Consider the following 16253-nt stretch of genomic DNA (forward strand, 5'->3'; position numbering starts at 1 on the left):
GTAAATTATTTTAGTTTGAGAATGAAATAGTAAACACTATAACAAAAAATAAAATGTCAAACAGTAAAACCGTAGCAAATCGAAAGTTTTAAAACAGTATTTCCCTAGAATTAGTTATTATAGTTTTGTACCGTCGTAGTCCCAAAAGACTCATAAAAATATATTTATCAATAGAATTTGAAAATTCACTAATATTTTGTAAATATTTTCAACAACTTCCTCGTTTAACAATAATTAAAGAAAATTCATAATAAGGAGACAACGATTATGAAAAAAAAAGAAGAGAATACACAAAGCCAAGGAAGGAATAATCATTACATCATTATTAAGCTAAGGATTATATAGAAATTGTAAGAAAAAGAAAAAGAAAAGAAAAAGAAAGTACCGTTGGGGTTGGGAGGAAGGGATAGAGAAATGAGTGGTGGAAGATGGACGGAACGGGAATTGGGATTTTGTCAAATGTACCGTTAGTGGGACCCCTCCTTAATAAAAAAAAAAAAAAAAGGACAAAAAGGATAATTTGTACGAAAATTTCTTATTTATTCAATTTAATTTAAAATGTCTAGAAAAGACTTTTTTTTAAAAAAATGTTAAAAATCCTAACTTTTTCCTTAAATCTAGTGGTCATGACGTGGCACTATAAAAAAAAAAAATCACTCCCACTACGCCCTATTAAAATATCCACATTTTCGTTGCTAATTTTTTTGTTATTTAAAATAAACTTTTTTTTTTTATTTTTTTAGATGAAAAGAAGAAATAAAAAAAACCTTCAAAATTAATGACTATAAGAATTTATAAAAAAGTTTTGATGTTGAAAGCATAAGCGCCCATGGCCTAATGGATAAGGCGTCTGACTTCTAATCAGGCGATTGTGGGTTCGAGTCCCACTGGGCGTGCTCTTTTTTTTTTTGTTCTTAAAAAAAAACATTAATTAGTTTCACCATTAAATCCAAATATAGAATTATTAGATAATCAGCTTTAGTTTTAGGTTCTAAATTAAATTAGTTAGTATTTCAAAATTAATCAGTTAATTGTCCTTTTTCTTTTCCCCTAATACTATAAATAACTAATTTGAGCTATTAACTTGACGTAATACCCTCACCACTGCGTCATATATGTTTAGTTCAATATTGTGCAAAATAGATTTAGTGTATATATAAAATCCCCCTCTCTCCTACCTAGTAAATTCCAATTCATGCACAACCAAACAAAAATCCTTTTGAGCAGAAGTCAATTAGTGTCTCATTTCCAAAGCGTGGAGAGAACTTCTACAAAGGCAAGGTATTGTAGGCCACCCCCTAAACTTCAAGGAAAAAACCCATTTCTTTCGCCCAAAAACATTTGAATCAAGACACGTGTAGTGTGAAAACAACATTAAGTGAAATGTCGATTGACCTTTTGCAAGTCAAGCATAAAGAACCTTCCAAGAATTTTAGTTTGATTGATGGATCATTACCAAACTTCCACCGATAAAAACCTCTCATTCCTCCATTAGTCCTCCTTCATTCAATCTCTTATTGTCTACTTCAACTGATTCGTTTAGTATGGATCAGGATCTCATTCAAGCGATCGAGACGAATGCAGGGTTTTTGAGCTTAGTGAAAGAGAATAATGAAACGATCATATGGCAACGAACCGAGGAGGCTTTGGACACGGTGTTGCATCTCGTGTCGAGATTGGGACATGTTGAGATGGCGAAGGAAGTGGTGGAGTTATGTCCTGAGATGGTTGTGGCAGAGAACAAGAACATGGAAACGCCATTTCATGAAGCTTGTAGATATGGACATGTGAAGATTGTAAAAGTGCTTTTTGAAACCAATCGTGGGGTTGTTTATAAACGGAATATTGAGAATTTAAGTGGGTTTTTTGTTGCTTGTTCCAACGGTCATCTTGATGTGGTGAACTTTTTGTTGGTTGAAATTGGAATTTCAAGTTGTTTGGAAGAAAATGCTTATGATCAAACTTGTATTCATGTTGCTGCCTCCAATGGACACACAGGTACATACAACTCACATTTAAAACTTGCTTTGTCAAAAACCATTTACAAGTTTCATTCTTACTCTCAGCATTTGAATTTTACGTAATTTTTTGAGGTTTATGAACGACAGATGTAGTAAGAGAGCTAGTAAATGCAAGTCCAAGAGTAGCAGAAATGGCAGATTTGAACGGAAACTTGGCGTTGCACATTGCTTGCAGCAAAGGGGTAAGAGAGATGGTATGGACATTACTACAACGAGATGCAAACATGGCGATGCATTACAACAAGAACGGGTACACGCCATTGCACTTGGCCGCCATGAACGGGAAAGTTGCAGTTCTTGAAGATTTCTTGTTGATGGCGTCTTCCGCGTTTTACCAATCGACCAAAGAAGGAGAAACTGTCTTCCATCTCGTTGTTCGGTATGGTCGATACGATGCCTTTGTGTACTTGTTCCATGTCTGTAATGGAGGCAACCTCTTGCACTCTCGCGATCGTTATAGTAACACTCTGCTTCAACTGGCTATCGCCGGACATCGATATCAGGTGATTAATATAATGTCGTCTTGATTCATATATACAAAACTTGAACGAGCCATCTTAAATATATATATTGATTGCAGATAGCGGAGTATCTAATCAGAAAAACAGGGGTTGAGATAAATTCCCGAAACTACAGAGGCCAAACCGCCCTCGACATACTCGACCAAACCCAAGACACACCCGAAATTCGCCGACTCGAAGACCTTCTGATCAAATCGGGTGGCCGGAGAAACGCCGAAATTCTATCCCCTTCACAAGACACCACCACAGAAATATCCTCCACATATCGGACCAACGCGGCCGCATCTTCCTCCAGCCCCTCCTGGTGGAGTCACGTGGACGACAAAAGCCAAGAACTTCTCCCCCCAACAACCCCAATCCGATCCGAATCCAAAAAATCTAATCCTAAAAAATCGCCCCAAATTACAACAACCAATTACAGCTCCTCCCCCGCGAAACGGCAGCGTGTCAAAATCTACACGGAAGGCCTCCAAAACGCAAGAAACACAATCGTTTTAGTCTCGATTTTAATCGCAACCGTCACATTCGCCGCCGGGATAAACCCCCCGGGCGGAGTGAACCAACAAGTTGACGAGAAAAGTAAGAAAAAACTCGGTCAATCCACGGTGGGCGACACGACAGCTTTCAAAATCTTCACCGTATGCAACGTCGTCGCTCTGTTCATTTCCTTGGCCCTTGTGATCGTTTTGATCAGCGTGATTCCGTTCCGGCGGAAGCCGCAGATTCTGGTGGTGGCGGTGGCGCAGAAGGTGATGTGGGCGGCGGCGGCGTTTATGGCGACGGGGTACGTGGCGGCGATATGGGTAGTGATCCCACACGATGAAGAGGAAGGAGGGAAAGGGAAATGGGTGGCAGTGGTGGTTGTGGCGGTGAGTGGGGGTATTTTGGGGACTGTATTTATTGGGTTAAGTGTGATGTTAATTGAACACCATTTGCATAAATTGAAGAGGAGAAAAAGGATGAGAATTAGGGAAAGTAAAGAGGAATCCGCCATGGAAATGGAAGATGTAGAGAGTTTGAATTCTGATATTGAGCATTGTTGTGAAAGAGGATATCGCTCTTTCTAAACCTTTATGATCAATACTTTTCTTTTATTGGAGTAAATATAAATTTTGACTATTTTGTTTTTATAATCAGAAAATGAGATTCATATGTAACTAAATCAAAATAATAAATAATAGAAAGTTAGTAAAAAAATGGTCGATTGAATTTCATGTAATTGAATCGATGACTCTTTTTTTCGAAGAGTCAGATTATGGAACTAAGTTTCATTAAGATCGCAGAACTTAGATAATTAAACAACAAACACAATCAAATGGAACTCACTTTACAAGTTGAATGTTCGATGAAAAAGCCAACAAGAGTTTAGTTTTATTGACGTCATTGTAAGTGAATAAAAAGATTCATGATTCAAGTCTCCTACTCTCAATTCATACAAGAAAAAAGTATGATAAAACAAAACCAAGTCTAGGACTCGTGTGTCGTTTGATCAATGATATTTACTTGAATCCTTCAAACACCCTTTGAGAAAATTGGTTTGGAAAGGAGAGAAATTTTGCAAAAAAAAGAAAATCATAGAGAAAAAAGTATGAAAAAATATTTTGGAAATCACAATTTTATTGTAAAAACAAAATTGAAGAGAAAAAACATTGAGAAAATGTTTTGGAAAGAGATTTTGAAAAGAGGGTTTGCAAAGAAGAATGAAAGAGAAGAAAGTTTGAGAAAACGTTTTGGAAAAGAGAATGATTTGCAAAAACAAAACTGAATCGAAGAGAAGAAGGTTTGAAAATATGTTTTGGAAATAGTTTTTAGAAAAGAAATGAAGAAAAGTAAGTTGGAGACGACATCCTGTAAAAAGTTGATTAAAGAAAATGTTGACTGCTTGTGCCAGGACGAGCACCAAGGCAGCATCTCCCGCGCACAATGTGTGCATGCTGCCTTGCCGCTCATTGCTTGGTGCTCGCGGCCGAAGCCTCCACGCTCTTGGAGTTCTTTGAAAGTTTTATGAAATGTATTTTCTTTTTGTACACCCAAAATTGAAGAGAGAACTTTGAGAAGAGTTTGTAAACAGAATTTCAAGTGAAATATTTTGTAAAGAGCTTTTTTAAGCTTTGCTTGACCGCTCGTGCCATGCCGCTCATTGCCTGGCACGCAGCCAACGCCCTCGGCTCTTCTTATAAAAGAGTTTTCTGGAAAGAAAAAGCAAGAGAAAAGGTTCGAACGAGAAGAATTTTGCAAAAGCAAAACTGAAAAGAAAAAAGTTAGAAGAATGTCTTTGAAGGAGATTTTGTAAGTTTTTTGAGAAACCTTTTTGAAAAAAAAGTTGTACGGAAAAAGGCCTGCAAATAAGGTAAAAAAGTTTGAGAGAACATTCTGTAAACAGAGCTTGAAAAAGAAATATGAGCATTTTTTAGAAAACTTCTTAGAGGAAAACTTTTTGAAAAAAAAAATAAAATTAAGAGAAACGTTTGAGAAAGAATTTTCGTTTATATTCAAGGAAACAACAAGAATCAAAATACATATCTATATCAATTTCAGTGTAGTCCATTATATGCACATCATGAAGAATTCTAGACAATTGAGTGCAACCCATAACCTCAGAAACCACACTAACTTTGGCAATTATTTTCTTCTGCCAAATTTGGCTAACAATCTAGATGAAACCTCCAATAATCTTTATCTCAAATAAACTTGCAACTTCAACCTAACAATCGGTCTCCAATAACGTAAAATGCAGTAATGCCATAACCTACATAAACCAAGAGAATATAGGGAAAGAAAAATGGTACCTTAGAGACGAGAGTGTTAAGCACAAGTGGAAGTGAAAGGAGGAGAAATGAGAAGAACGGGATTGTTCTTTTGATATATATATATAAAGTAGCCGTTGGCGGTTGGCGGTTGGCGGTTGCCGGTGAGAGAGCTCTCCGTTTGGAATGAAGACAGCTGGGTGGACTTGAAAAGCATATTAGTGATAATAAGAATTAATTAATTAAGTTGATGGTTACGACTTGAAAAGTCTTTATTATGAAAGCATTTAATTAATGACAATAAGATGATTAATTATCATAATCACAAACAATTAAAAGGAATGGGTTTAGGGTTAATTTCGGCCAAACAGTGGACCGACGCGAACCGGTCCATATCGGTTCGGGTCAATATAATTTTGCTTAAAAACCGGCCAACGTGTTCATCAGTTGGCGCCGTGGCTGGATTCTTGTTCATAAATACAGGACAGCAGCCACACCAAAACTCTTACAATTCTTACAATTCAACCAAAAAATGTGGCAGCTTAAAGTTGGGGCCGATACCGTACCTTCAGATCCTTCTAACGCAGGCCGATGGCTCTCAACCCTCAACAACCACGTCGGCCGCCAAGTGTGGCATTTTCATCCCGAACTCGGCTCACCGGAAGATCTTCAACAGATACAAAATGCTCGCCAGCACTTCTACGATCACAGATTCGAGAAGAAGCATAGTTCTGATATCCTCATGCGTATGCAGGTCCTTCAGCTTTCAAATTTCATCTTCACACTTCCTTGATCCATGCCCCCTTTTCTCTAATTTGTCCAAAAACCAAGTCTGCTACATCATTTTAATACTGAAAGTCACTAGTTATGGTGGTTTCCTAGTACAGGACTTCTAGAGGGTTTTAGGGATCTTTAGTGTTTAGTATTGTTTTTAACTACATTTTGGATCAGGGGTTCTAGTTATCAATTTCTGATTTTTCAATTGCAGTTTGCCAAGGAGAATTCATCCTTTGTCAATTTACCGCAAATCAAAGTTAAAGAGAAAGAAGACGTGGTAGAGGAGGCAGTAACGCAGACACTAAGAAGGGCTATGAATTTTTATTCAACAATCCAGGCAGATGATGGTCACTGGCCTGGAGACTATGGCGGTCCAATGTTTCTACTTCCTGGTTTGGTAAGAGAATTTTTATGAAGCAGCATTTGCAATGTATATAACTTTTTAGAATTTGGTTTAGTATATCTATGTTTAGAGCTTCCGAGGAACATGTATGATATAGCACTGTTCTACTGCATTGTTAACCACGTAAAATGTTATGTTGGTTTATCATTACAGGTCATTACTCTTTCCATTACAGGCGCCTTGAATGCTGTCTTATCTACAGAACACCAACGTGAGATTTGCAGATACCTATACAATCATCAGGCAAGATTTTTTCTCTTTGTTTTTACCTTTTGGTGGCCTAAAATCTTAATGAGTACTTTTTCTGTTTAAATCAAGCGTTATTTGTGTTTAACCACCATGGTTGGGATTAATAGCCAACAAGAGCCTATGTGAACAGTGGAGAGATTAGAGGGAGCGGGTTAAATTGATAGTGGTTGCTTCCGCAAAATTTAATGTTTCACCAGTTTTCTTGACGAGAATGTAGGAAGTAATTGCCCCGTCAAAATAGTTCAGGTGTGGGTCCAGAAATTCATAGATATCAAAAAGAAAAAAGGGAAAGGAATTGCTTAACGTTTGTTTGTCCAACTTCTATTTCATGTTGATGATATTTTACTGCAAAAAGAATAATTATTATGCCTAGTAGATTGCTTATTTTTTAGAGTTATGGTGTAGAATCAACCAAACAGAACTAATATGAAGATCCATAGCATGTGGAAATGAGTTCCATAACTTAATAGGATGATTTATGTCAATGCAGAATAGAGATGGGGGTTGGGGTTTACATATTGAGGGCCCAAGCACTATGTTTGGTTCTGTGCTGAGTTATGTTACTTTGAGATTGCTTGGCGAAGAAGCTGAAGATGGGCAGGGTGGTGTAGAGAATGCACGGAAATGGATCTTGGATCACGGTGGTGCAACTGCAATTACTTCTTGGGGGAAAATGTGGCTTTCAGTATGGTCTCAAGTCTCTGATTCTTTGATTTATGATCTAAAATCAATAGTTGGTGTAATTAATGTTTGCTGATGATAGGTACTTGGAGTATATGAATGGGCTGGAAATAATCCACTCCCTCCAGAACTATGGCTCTTGCCTTATCTTCTCCCTTTTCATCCAGGTCAATCATCATTTTCTTTTGTTAATTAAACATGATCAGCTTATTCAAGCAGAAACACATGTTCTTATTAAAATGGTGATTCAAAGGACATTGTTCCACCCATAGTGGCTGCTTCCAATGTAATCTTTGTGTGTGTGTCTCTATGTGTTTTCTTTTAACTTTCAAGCAGAGCCTAATCTACCTTTTGAAAGAGGACTTGTTTAGCATACTACAGCTACTAAAGTTTGGAGGAAATGTCATGATCAGGCTCTATTTTGCAAGAAACAGAAAAAACCTAAACACCCTTGCAAAATCCAAGAGCATTGCAGAATCTGTTGGATTGGAAAAATAACAGAAGTACCCCTTTTCACCAGCCATATGAGCACGTCTTCTTTACACTAAAGATTTCAATTTTCCTCGTAATTTGTTTAAATTAAGGCAGAAATTAGTGTACAATTCGAGTTTTATTCCTAAATACAATTTCCTTGTTGATTCTGATATTCTATTTACACATGGATTGTCATATTCATTGTTTTATGTTTACCATTGGAGCATGAACTATTTAAGTCCAATTCTAATGTCCCCCTTTTTTGTCTTCTTGTCGATGTTTTTATAGTAATTTTTTCACTTGTTCACGGCTGCTAATTCTTGTTGGTTTATTTAATAGGAAGGATGTGGTGTCACTGCCGAATGGTATACTTGCCCATGTGTTATCTGTATGGCAAGAGATTTGTTGGTCCTATAACGCCTATAATTAGATCTTTAAGGAAGGAACTTTATCTCGTCCCTTATCATGAAATTGATTGGAATGAGGCTCGCAATCAGTGTGCAAAGGTGGGTAAGGACGTGGTTGAAGTTCTCTCTGAAGGTTTATTTATTTATTTATTTTTAAATTCTCAACTTCGTCCTAGTAAAGCTTCAGGTCTGGGTTTTGGGAATATACATATTTCGGTTCTTGGTAGATTTGCATATCAGTGGATTATTCTTCAGAATTTCAATTTCTTGACTTTAAATTATTGGGAAAAGGATAGTGAAGCCCTCCCAGGTATTACAAAAGATCTGTCTACTGCATTCCAATTCAAGGCCGTATATTGTACATTATCACAAAAGTGTGTTTTCGTAGGAATGTGACATTGTCTTAAAAAATAAAACTAAATTAAACTTATTTGTGAATAGCCTGAGACGACCTTGTTTGAACAAGATTTTTTCTATAAGTTGTACAAGTGTGTCCTTGAGAATATGCTGGAATTTCTCTTTCCTGGGGAAACCAAAGAAAGATTCTACAAGCATTGCCCAAGAAATTTAGAATTTTGAGAAACTTGCAATGTTATTCAATGAAAGAAAATGATGACAATGGCCCCTTTAAATAGACCCAAAGGGGAAGAACTTATTCACACCTAACTAACCAATCCTAACCTCATTAAATAGACCCAATGTAGAGTCAGGCGGATTGTCCCGTGAGATTAGTTGAGGTACGCGTAAGCTGACCTTGACACTCATGGATATATAAAAAAAGAGAGAATTAAATAGACCTAAAGAGGAAGGGCTTGTTCACACCTAAACTAAAAATAAAACCAAAGATTAATAAACTAAAAATAATAAAATATCATATCAATATAAAAGAAAAGGAATTCAATCACCCTAAACCTTTAGGAATGGTAAATGCCTTGTAAATGTGGATGTTTTGTGCAAATAATTTAATGTATAGCAATCACTTACAATTGGCCTCATCCAATAGGTACTTTGGGGATGCTTTGTACGTGCAATTCTTTTCTCAAGTTAATTAGATATTCTCATATTTTCTTTAGTTGATTGATAAGATGATTACCTGGTGCAAAGTTTGGGAGAAGATAACAATATTCATGTTCATTTGCAAATATTTAGGTGCATTGACAGTAATGAACTAGACGTGCATTCTGATTATAAATTTGTTGCCAGTTTTCTCTGAAGGATGCAATTTTTTGATAGTCACAGTTTGTTTTGTCATTATTGTTAGGAAGATCTGTATTACCCACATCCGCTGGTTCAGGATGTTCTGTGGGCTTCGCTGCATCATGTCTATGAGCCTCTTTTTATGCGTTGGCCTGCAAAAAGACTGAGGGAAAAGGCTTTGCGGACTGTAATGCAACATATCCACTATGAAGATGAAAATACTCGGTATATATGCATAGGACCTGTCAACAAGGTATGCTTTAGGGACTATAAATTATGTCTTAAAAGAAATAACAGACTTCCTCGGATATTGAAAAGAAAATATATATATATAAACAAATTTTGTGGCCATCTATGAAGGTCTCTTTGATGCAATTGGGTCAGTTCTTTTCTTCAGGTCTTCAACACCACCCAGATGGAATTCCTCGTTCAATCATTGTTTCCATGATTGCCTACTTCATTTGTGCAGGTATTAAACATGCTTTGTTGTTGGGTGGAGGATCCACATTCAGAGGCATTCAAATTGCATATCCCAAGAATTTATGACTACCTTTGGCTTGCTGAAGATGGGATGAAAATGCAGGTTCATAAATAATGTCAAATTGCCTCTCATTGACATTATAAATTCTATTTTCTCCTACTTTTTTTCCCCTTTTATGAGAGTTCAGGGTCTTAGAAGATGTGACATATACATATGGTATAATGGGTATAAGAAAAAGACAGTCTTTCATTTGCTCTATAGAAGAATGATTTCTCATTGAAGAAAGAAAGAAACATGTGGAAAAGAAAAAAACAAAAAATACGCAGGAAAAAAAACAAAGATTGCAATCCACTCTTTTAAAACTTGCAATACACCTTTTTCTTCTTCTTTTTTTTTAGCCAGAAATACAAACTCTCATTTGTAGTTCACAATATATCAGATTTCTACTAAGTGCCTAACAGGGCATTGTGATTGAAAAATTAAATGTAACACGATATTAATAGATGCACGTGAGGCTGTTAGATAATATAATATTAAATTTTAGGTTCCCCCATAAGCTTAAGATTTTGGGTTAACCGGTGACCTGACATGGTGCCGGAGCATATTGTTCAGAAAATCTTGCTTTCAAACCCCTACAATATTATTTGTTCCCCAATTAATATTGATTTCAACTTGTTGGGTCTTCTACATATTTCAAGCCTACAAGTGAAGAATGAGGGAAGTGTTAGATGGTATAATATTAAATTTACCTTCACCCATGAGTACAATATTTTAGGTCCATCAATAATTCAATAAATGCTACCAAAGTCTTTAGTACTTAGACAATAGATAGCAAAAGTGGCTTATTTCGTGAAAACATGTCAAAAATGAAGCAAAAGAAGATGGGTATCTTAAAAGTTTTGAAGGTAGAGAAATCCTTGTTGTCATTTGTCAATTCTCAGAAAAAGTAATTGTTCATCAAGCATGAACCGGGGATCAGAGGAAGGGGAATAGGTTATAAGGGAGAATGTGACTAGAATTTGTCTGTGTTTTCTTCCTATTGTTCAGATAATGTGTGCACACAGTTGACAGTCCCAAGAATACTAAAAAGTTAGAAGAACATTGAAAAGGACAAAAACTATACATCATCAATGCAGTAGGAAATAATCTCTCAGCAGATTAGTTCCATTATGGAAAGAATGAGCTGCTTGAGATATCCGAGCCTTCCTATTAGATTTTTCATCACCTAGCAACATTTGGAAATTCAGAAGATATAACTGGCTGTCTATGTAGATTCCAATATATTGGAAGATAGACAATAATTAAAATACAAGATAAACCAAGTGTTCGAGGTACTTGAACCCTCCTAATCTTGAGATACTTTCAAGCCCTACATTACATTCCCAAAATATTGTTTACCACCCTTCTTTTCTGCTTGCTGTATTTATAACCGAGCTTCTCTAACGAACTATTTAACTAATTGCTAATATACCCCTAATATTCCTCTAATACCTTTGCTATCACTATGTTCGTTTACTATAGGGTTACAATGGAAGTCAGTTATGGGATACCGCATTTGCTGTTCAAGCCATCATGTCAACTAAGCTTGTTGAAGAATATGGGACAACTTTAAGAAAGGCACACAAGTATATAAAAGACTCCCAGGTTCTTATTAAAAGAACCTATTATCTACTCCAGGTTTTCTTTGTTTGTATAGGTGTTTAGTTTTCGACTTTGCAGGTCCTAGAAGATTGTCCTGGGGATTTACAGAGTTGGTATCGTCATATTTCAAAAGGTGCGTGGCCATTTTCAACCGCTGATCATGGATGGCCCATCTCTGACTGCACTGCTGAAGGTTTGAAGGTATTGGCTTGTTTTTATATATCAATTTTTAACATAGTTTAGATAGATAATACTTCTTCCCTGAAGGCAGGAGTTCTTTTTTTCATCAGACTTTTGCCTCCTATTCTTAACCTGATATTTTAAATTTATTTTTTATATTATTTGATAGCTTAAGAATCCATATGTTAATAGTACTTGTAGAACTTACACAGGGCAATTGTCAATTATGTGAATAGTAAAAGGTGTGAATTAGTTCGATCAAAATGATCTTATAATTTTCTCCCCAAAAAAGCTATGGAAGTTTTTTTTTATACATATATATGTAGGTATAAACATATTAGAGTTTGGAACTAAATGGGGAAGAATACTAATTTTTCATGAGATGGTTTCTCTAACCCACCTTTACTCATCAAGTAAAGGAGAATGAAACTAGATTGGGGCAAAAGAATTTCTGGCATTGCCTCACCTTTTACCATCCTGAACGATTATCAGACTTCACTGGCCATTATTTGTTTCCTTAGTAATAAGATTTGTTTATTTTTGTAGGCTGTTGTTTTATTATCAAAACTTCCTTCAGAAATAGTAGGGAAGCCGGTTGATGAAGAACGGATGTATGATGCTGTAAATGTCATCCTGTCCTTACAGGTAACTGTGGTTATTTTATTTTTATTTTAAAAAGGACAACTTTTCATTGACAAAAAAAAAAAAAAAAAAAAAAAAAACCCGCAAGAATTGGAGGCTACCTAAAAGGAAGGAGTCCAATCAAGCAAGATAAACTAAGTGAATAATTACAAATAAAAATCTTTCTAACCAAGACATGGTACCTAGCCAGGGAATACATATAAAAAAGATTAAGCTCCTTCCTGTTAAAGGAGAGAGGAGAGAGAAATATTTCTGTTGACTGAAAACACATGTTAACGCAAGCTGAACCACCACGAACCTAGGGTTTCTTTTCCTGTCAGCCACTACTTATGCCAATAAGCCTGTGCTCAGATGCCAATTGATGAAGCTCTTTCTTAGACAGTTCTTATCTCATAAAATCTTTAACCCTTGTGGCTTACAATGGTTTGTGTAAAACCTACTTTTAGGTAAGTGCAAGCTCTTTTTTAGATGTTAATAATGCTCGGATGCCAATAACAGAAAACAACTAACTAAACAAACAAATAGAACGAATGTCCTCTGGGCCTACTTCAACTTCTCGTGTGGCAGCATTTCCCTTCAAAATAATAATAATAATAATAATAATAATAACAATAATAGTAGTAATAATAAAATAAATAATTAAATAAATAATCGTGTGATAGATGGTCACTGAGTCTCGTCCTTCATTGTCTCCCCTGAATAATGAGATACTGATTCAAGTAAACTAGGTTTACGGCTTTATTTCTTTTTTTAGTAATACACAAGTGTTTGTTGGAAGTGGATGCGGAGGTATGATATATATCAGATCCTCAGTCCTTTTAATCTAAAGATATACTAAATATTTTAGGCTTCTTTCAATTTAACAATAAACACACTCTAGGTTTTTTTCTTTAAATCCAAGTTCATTAGTCTCAGCCTTCCTTTAATCCAAATTTATTAGCCTGCAGAATACTGATGGTGGTTTTGCCACTTATGAACTCACCAGATCATACAGGTGGCTGGAGGTAAATACAATTAATTCTTCAGCACATTATTTTCTCACCCTCTTATTGTAGCATGGGATATTTATTATTTGCGTTTAATTTTCAGCTGATGAACCCTGCTGAAACTTTTGGTGATATTGTCATCGACTACCCGTAAGATTTTAAAACGCTCACGTCCATTGATTTAGCCTTTTGTTGTATATATCTTGAAATTGATGTTGGATCAATTGAATATATAGATATGTTGAGTGTACGTCAGCAGCAATTCAAGCACTTGCAGCGTTCCGGAAATTATATCCGGGTCATAGAAGCAATGAAATTGGTAATTGTATTGCTAAAGCTGCTGACTTCATTGAAAGCATACAAGCAACTGATGGATCTTGGTTCGTTTCAATTTCATAGTTATGCTTTTTAATTTTATTTTGTTTAACTTAATACATTTGCTCCCGTTATTCTACCATTCATTTGCTCGATGAGTAGGATTTTAATCTTAAAAGAAGTATTAACTCCCTTTGAGACCATTCTAGTAGAATGTTATTGTTCAGTGCTACTAATAGTGAGCGGTCTATGCTAATATTGTATGCATGAATAATGTCTATTTACATACATGATAGGTATGGATCCTGGGGAGTCTGCTTCACATATGGTGGTTGGTTCGGGATAAAGGGTCTGGTTGCTGCTGGAAGGAGATACGAAAACAGTTCTAGTCTTCGTAAAGCTTGTGACTATCTGTTGTCTAAGGAACTTCCTGCTGGCGGCTGGGGAGAAAGTTATCTTTCCTGCCAAGATAAGGTTGTATGAAATTTCTCTGGCTCAGGAATATAATGATGCTGCTTTTTTCTCGCCTTTCTTATTTCTGCTCATTTAATTTTATTAATTTCAGAGGATGGACATTTCCTTCTCTTCATTTTTTCAAGAGGGGGATTTACTTGATCAAAATCGCCTATTACCTATTTTTTTAAAAAAATTCAAACATTGAGCTGATTTTATGTCATAAGTCATCGCCAAGGTTCCCGAGTAGAGTGACATTTGGAAATGTGGGCTACTTTTCATATTTTGAGTTATGATAGCCCACTAATCTTGCTGGATCACAAGATGGCAAGTTTTCCTCTTTTATGCCACGAAATGGTTTGTACTTCCCAAATGAAGAATAACTCAATTGACATATGAGAAGAGCATATTAGTCGCCTGAATTTTGTGGTTTCAAATTCCCCTACCCCAAAGTGTACTAAAAATGGTTTGTACATGTTGGGTCTGACTATGCAGAGACTTCCTGATGATGACTTGTATTATGATGTTTCTTGGATGGAACATAAGTATTATGTAATCCTGTTTCACGAAATCTCATTATCATTTGAACAGGTGTACACAAATATCAAAGACGATAGACCACATCTTGTCAATACTGCTTGGGCTATGTTATCCCTTATCGATGCTGGGCAGGTATTAAATATTGTTTTATAAGCACTAGACCTATTAACGAATTTATCAAATTAAGCATGTTAGGCATAATTTGGTAGTTTCTAAGATGTTCTTAAAGCTTTTGATATACTGATGTTAACGATTACAATTTTGTCACGTGATTAGGCTGAAAGAGATCCAACACCATTACACCGTGCAGCAAGGATACTAATTAATTCTCAAATGGAAGATGGAGATTTTCCTCAAGAGGTAACTGGACTTTACTCGTTCGGTTAAAGTTCATTACTTTAAGCTTACCAATGTATCCATAATTGATTGGAAGTTGATTATTGAATTTGTTTTCCGTCATGACATTGACGTGATAGAATTTAATTCTAGATAAAATATCAATTTATACCTCTAAACTAGAAGAATTGTATCAATTTACACCATGAACTATTGAGAACCATCCATGCATTTACTCTAATTATTCATTTTGCAAAACTAAAATTTGAAGAAATCTAAGAATATTTGAAAATCAATGCATGGATGGATAGATGGATGACTAAAGGTCTAGAGGGTCTAAAAATTATTTAGTTTACAAAATTTTAAAGTTCAATCGACTTAACTATAAGCCAGCAAATATCGGTTTGAACGAAACCTAGAAAGGAGACATAGATGCACTCACGAAACTTAAGATATAAATTGATATTTGTCATTTATTTTACATAAGAATTTAAGCCGAAACATTCTCTAAAATTACTGCTGCCACATTTCTCTGTTAGTTTATAGTTTTTTTTCTCTTTGTACAGGATATCATGGGAGTTTTTAACAAGAACTGCATGATTAGTTATTCAGCTTACCGTAACATTTTCCCTATATGGGCTCTTGGAGCATATCGCTGCCGGGTACTACTAGCCTCCTAAAAAAAGACTGTTTTACTGCCATTGTGAGTCACAATAAGTACTTCTTTTAGATTTTTGCAAGTGCTTGTGCTTTCCTAGAGCTCCTCTAAATTCAATCACATTAATAAATTTTCTTTTTTCTTGCTCGATCAATTTGATACATCATTAGGTGATATATTAAGGTAATGTTATTTTTAAAGTCTAATGATGCATTGAAAAATAAACGGAAATGATAAGAATTTTTTTAATAAAATTATGTATTTAGTCTCTTAGTTTTCTCAAGATTGTCTATTTGATTTGTGAACTTTTTAAAATGTTAATTGTTTCTCAAACATTCAATTTCTTTTTGTCTATTAGGTCTGAAATTTCCGTTGTGTAGACACTTGTCTTGAGACAAAATACTATTTCATATCTAGTTATCTATTAATTTTTTAAAATACCATATACGTTTCACACGTATTGTATTAGTCACGGAATGAAAGTTTAAGAATCTATTAGACATATATTGGAGATCTAGTAGACACAGAAATTAGAAACTTTTTA

At 35.5% G+C, this 16253-nt stretch overlaps 2 protein-coding genes and 1 non-coding gene across 3 annotated transcripts; all 3 read left to right on the top strand.

Moving 5' to 3' along the window:
- Positions 1–823: 823 nt before the first annotated feature.
- Positions 824–896, top strand: TRNAR-UCU (transfer RNA arginine (anticodon UCU)). Its single transcript has one exon. It is a non-coding gene; the product is annotated as a tRNA-Arg (tRNA).
- Positions 897–1492: 596 nt separating this feature from the next.
- On the top strand, positions 1493–3661 carry LOC103500607 (ankyrin repeat-containing protein NPR4-like). Its single transcript, XM_008463963.3, has 3 exons — positions 1493–1998; positions 2109–2524; positions 2602–3661. The coding sequence occupies exons 1-3, from the start codon at positions 1545–1547 to the stop codon at positions 3607–3609; spliced, it is 1878 nt and encodes a 625-aa protein (XP_008462185.3). The 5' UTR covers positions 1493–1544; the 3' UTR covers positions 3610–3661.
- Positions 3662–5752: 2091 nt separating this feature from the next.
- On the top strand, positions 5753–15978 carry LOC103500608 (cycloartenol synthase). The gene is made up of 18 exons (XM_008463964.3): positions 5753–6043; positions 6278–6463; positions 6623–6712; positions 7209–7403; positions 7482–7566; positions 8213–8379; positions 9542–9730; positions 9947–10060; positions 11480–11602; positions 11678–11800; positions 12326–12424; positions 13369–13425; positions 13511–13557; positions 13644–13787; positions 14019–14196; positions 14767–14847; positions 14992–15075; positions 15618–15978. Exons 1-18 carry the CDS (start codon positions 5822–5824, stop codon positions 15729–15731), a joined length of 2298 nt encoding a protein of 765 aa, XP_008462186.1. The 5' UTR covers positions 5753–5821; the 3' UTR covers positions 15732–15978.
- Positions 15979–16253: the final 275 nt, after the last annotated feature.

Source organism: Cucumis melo, chromosome 1 (assembly GCF_025177605.1).
Source record: "Cucumis melo cultivar AY chromosome 1, USDA_Cmelo_AY_1.0, whole genome shotgun sequence".
NCBI classification, from domain to species: Eukaryota; Viridiplantae; Streptophyta; class Magnoliopsida; order Cucurbitales; family Cucurbitaceae; genus Cucumis; species Cucumis melo.

Coding starts and splice junctions, on each gene's coding strand:
- LOC103500607 (XM_008463963.3), top strand. CDS start 1,545: ATGGATCAGGATCTCATTCAAGCGATCGAGACGAATGCAGGGTTTTTG. Junction 1,999..2,108: donor TGCCTCCAATGGACACACAG/GTACATACAACT, acceptor TATGAACGACAG/ATGTAGTAAGAGAGCTAGTA. Junction 2,525..2,601: donor TCGCCGGACATCGATATCAG/GTGATTAATATA, acceptor TATTGATTGCAG/ATAGCGGAGTATCTAATCAG.
- LOC103500608 (XM_008463964.3), top strand. CDS start 5,822: ATGTGGCAGCTTAAAGTTGGGGCCGATACCGTACCTTCAGATCCTTCT. Junction 6,044..6,277: donor ATATCCTCATGCGTATGCAG/GTCCTTCAGCTT, acceptor TTTCAATTGCAG/TTTGCCAAGGAGAATTCATC. Junction 7,404..7,481: donor GGGGGAAAATGTGGCTTTCA/GTATGGTCTCAA, acceptor TGCTGATGATAG/GTACTTGGAGTATATGAATG.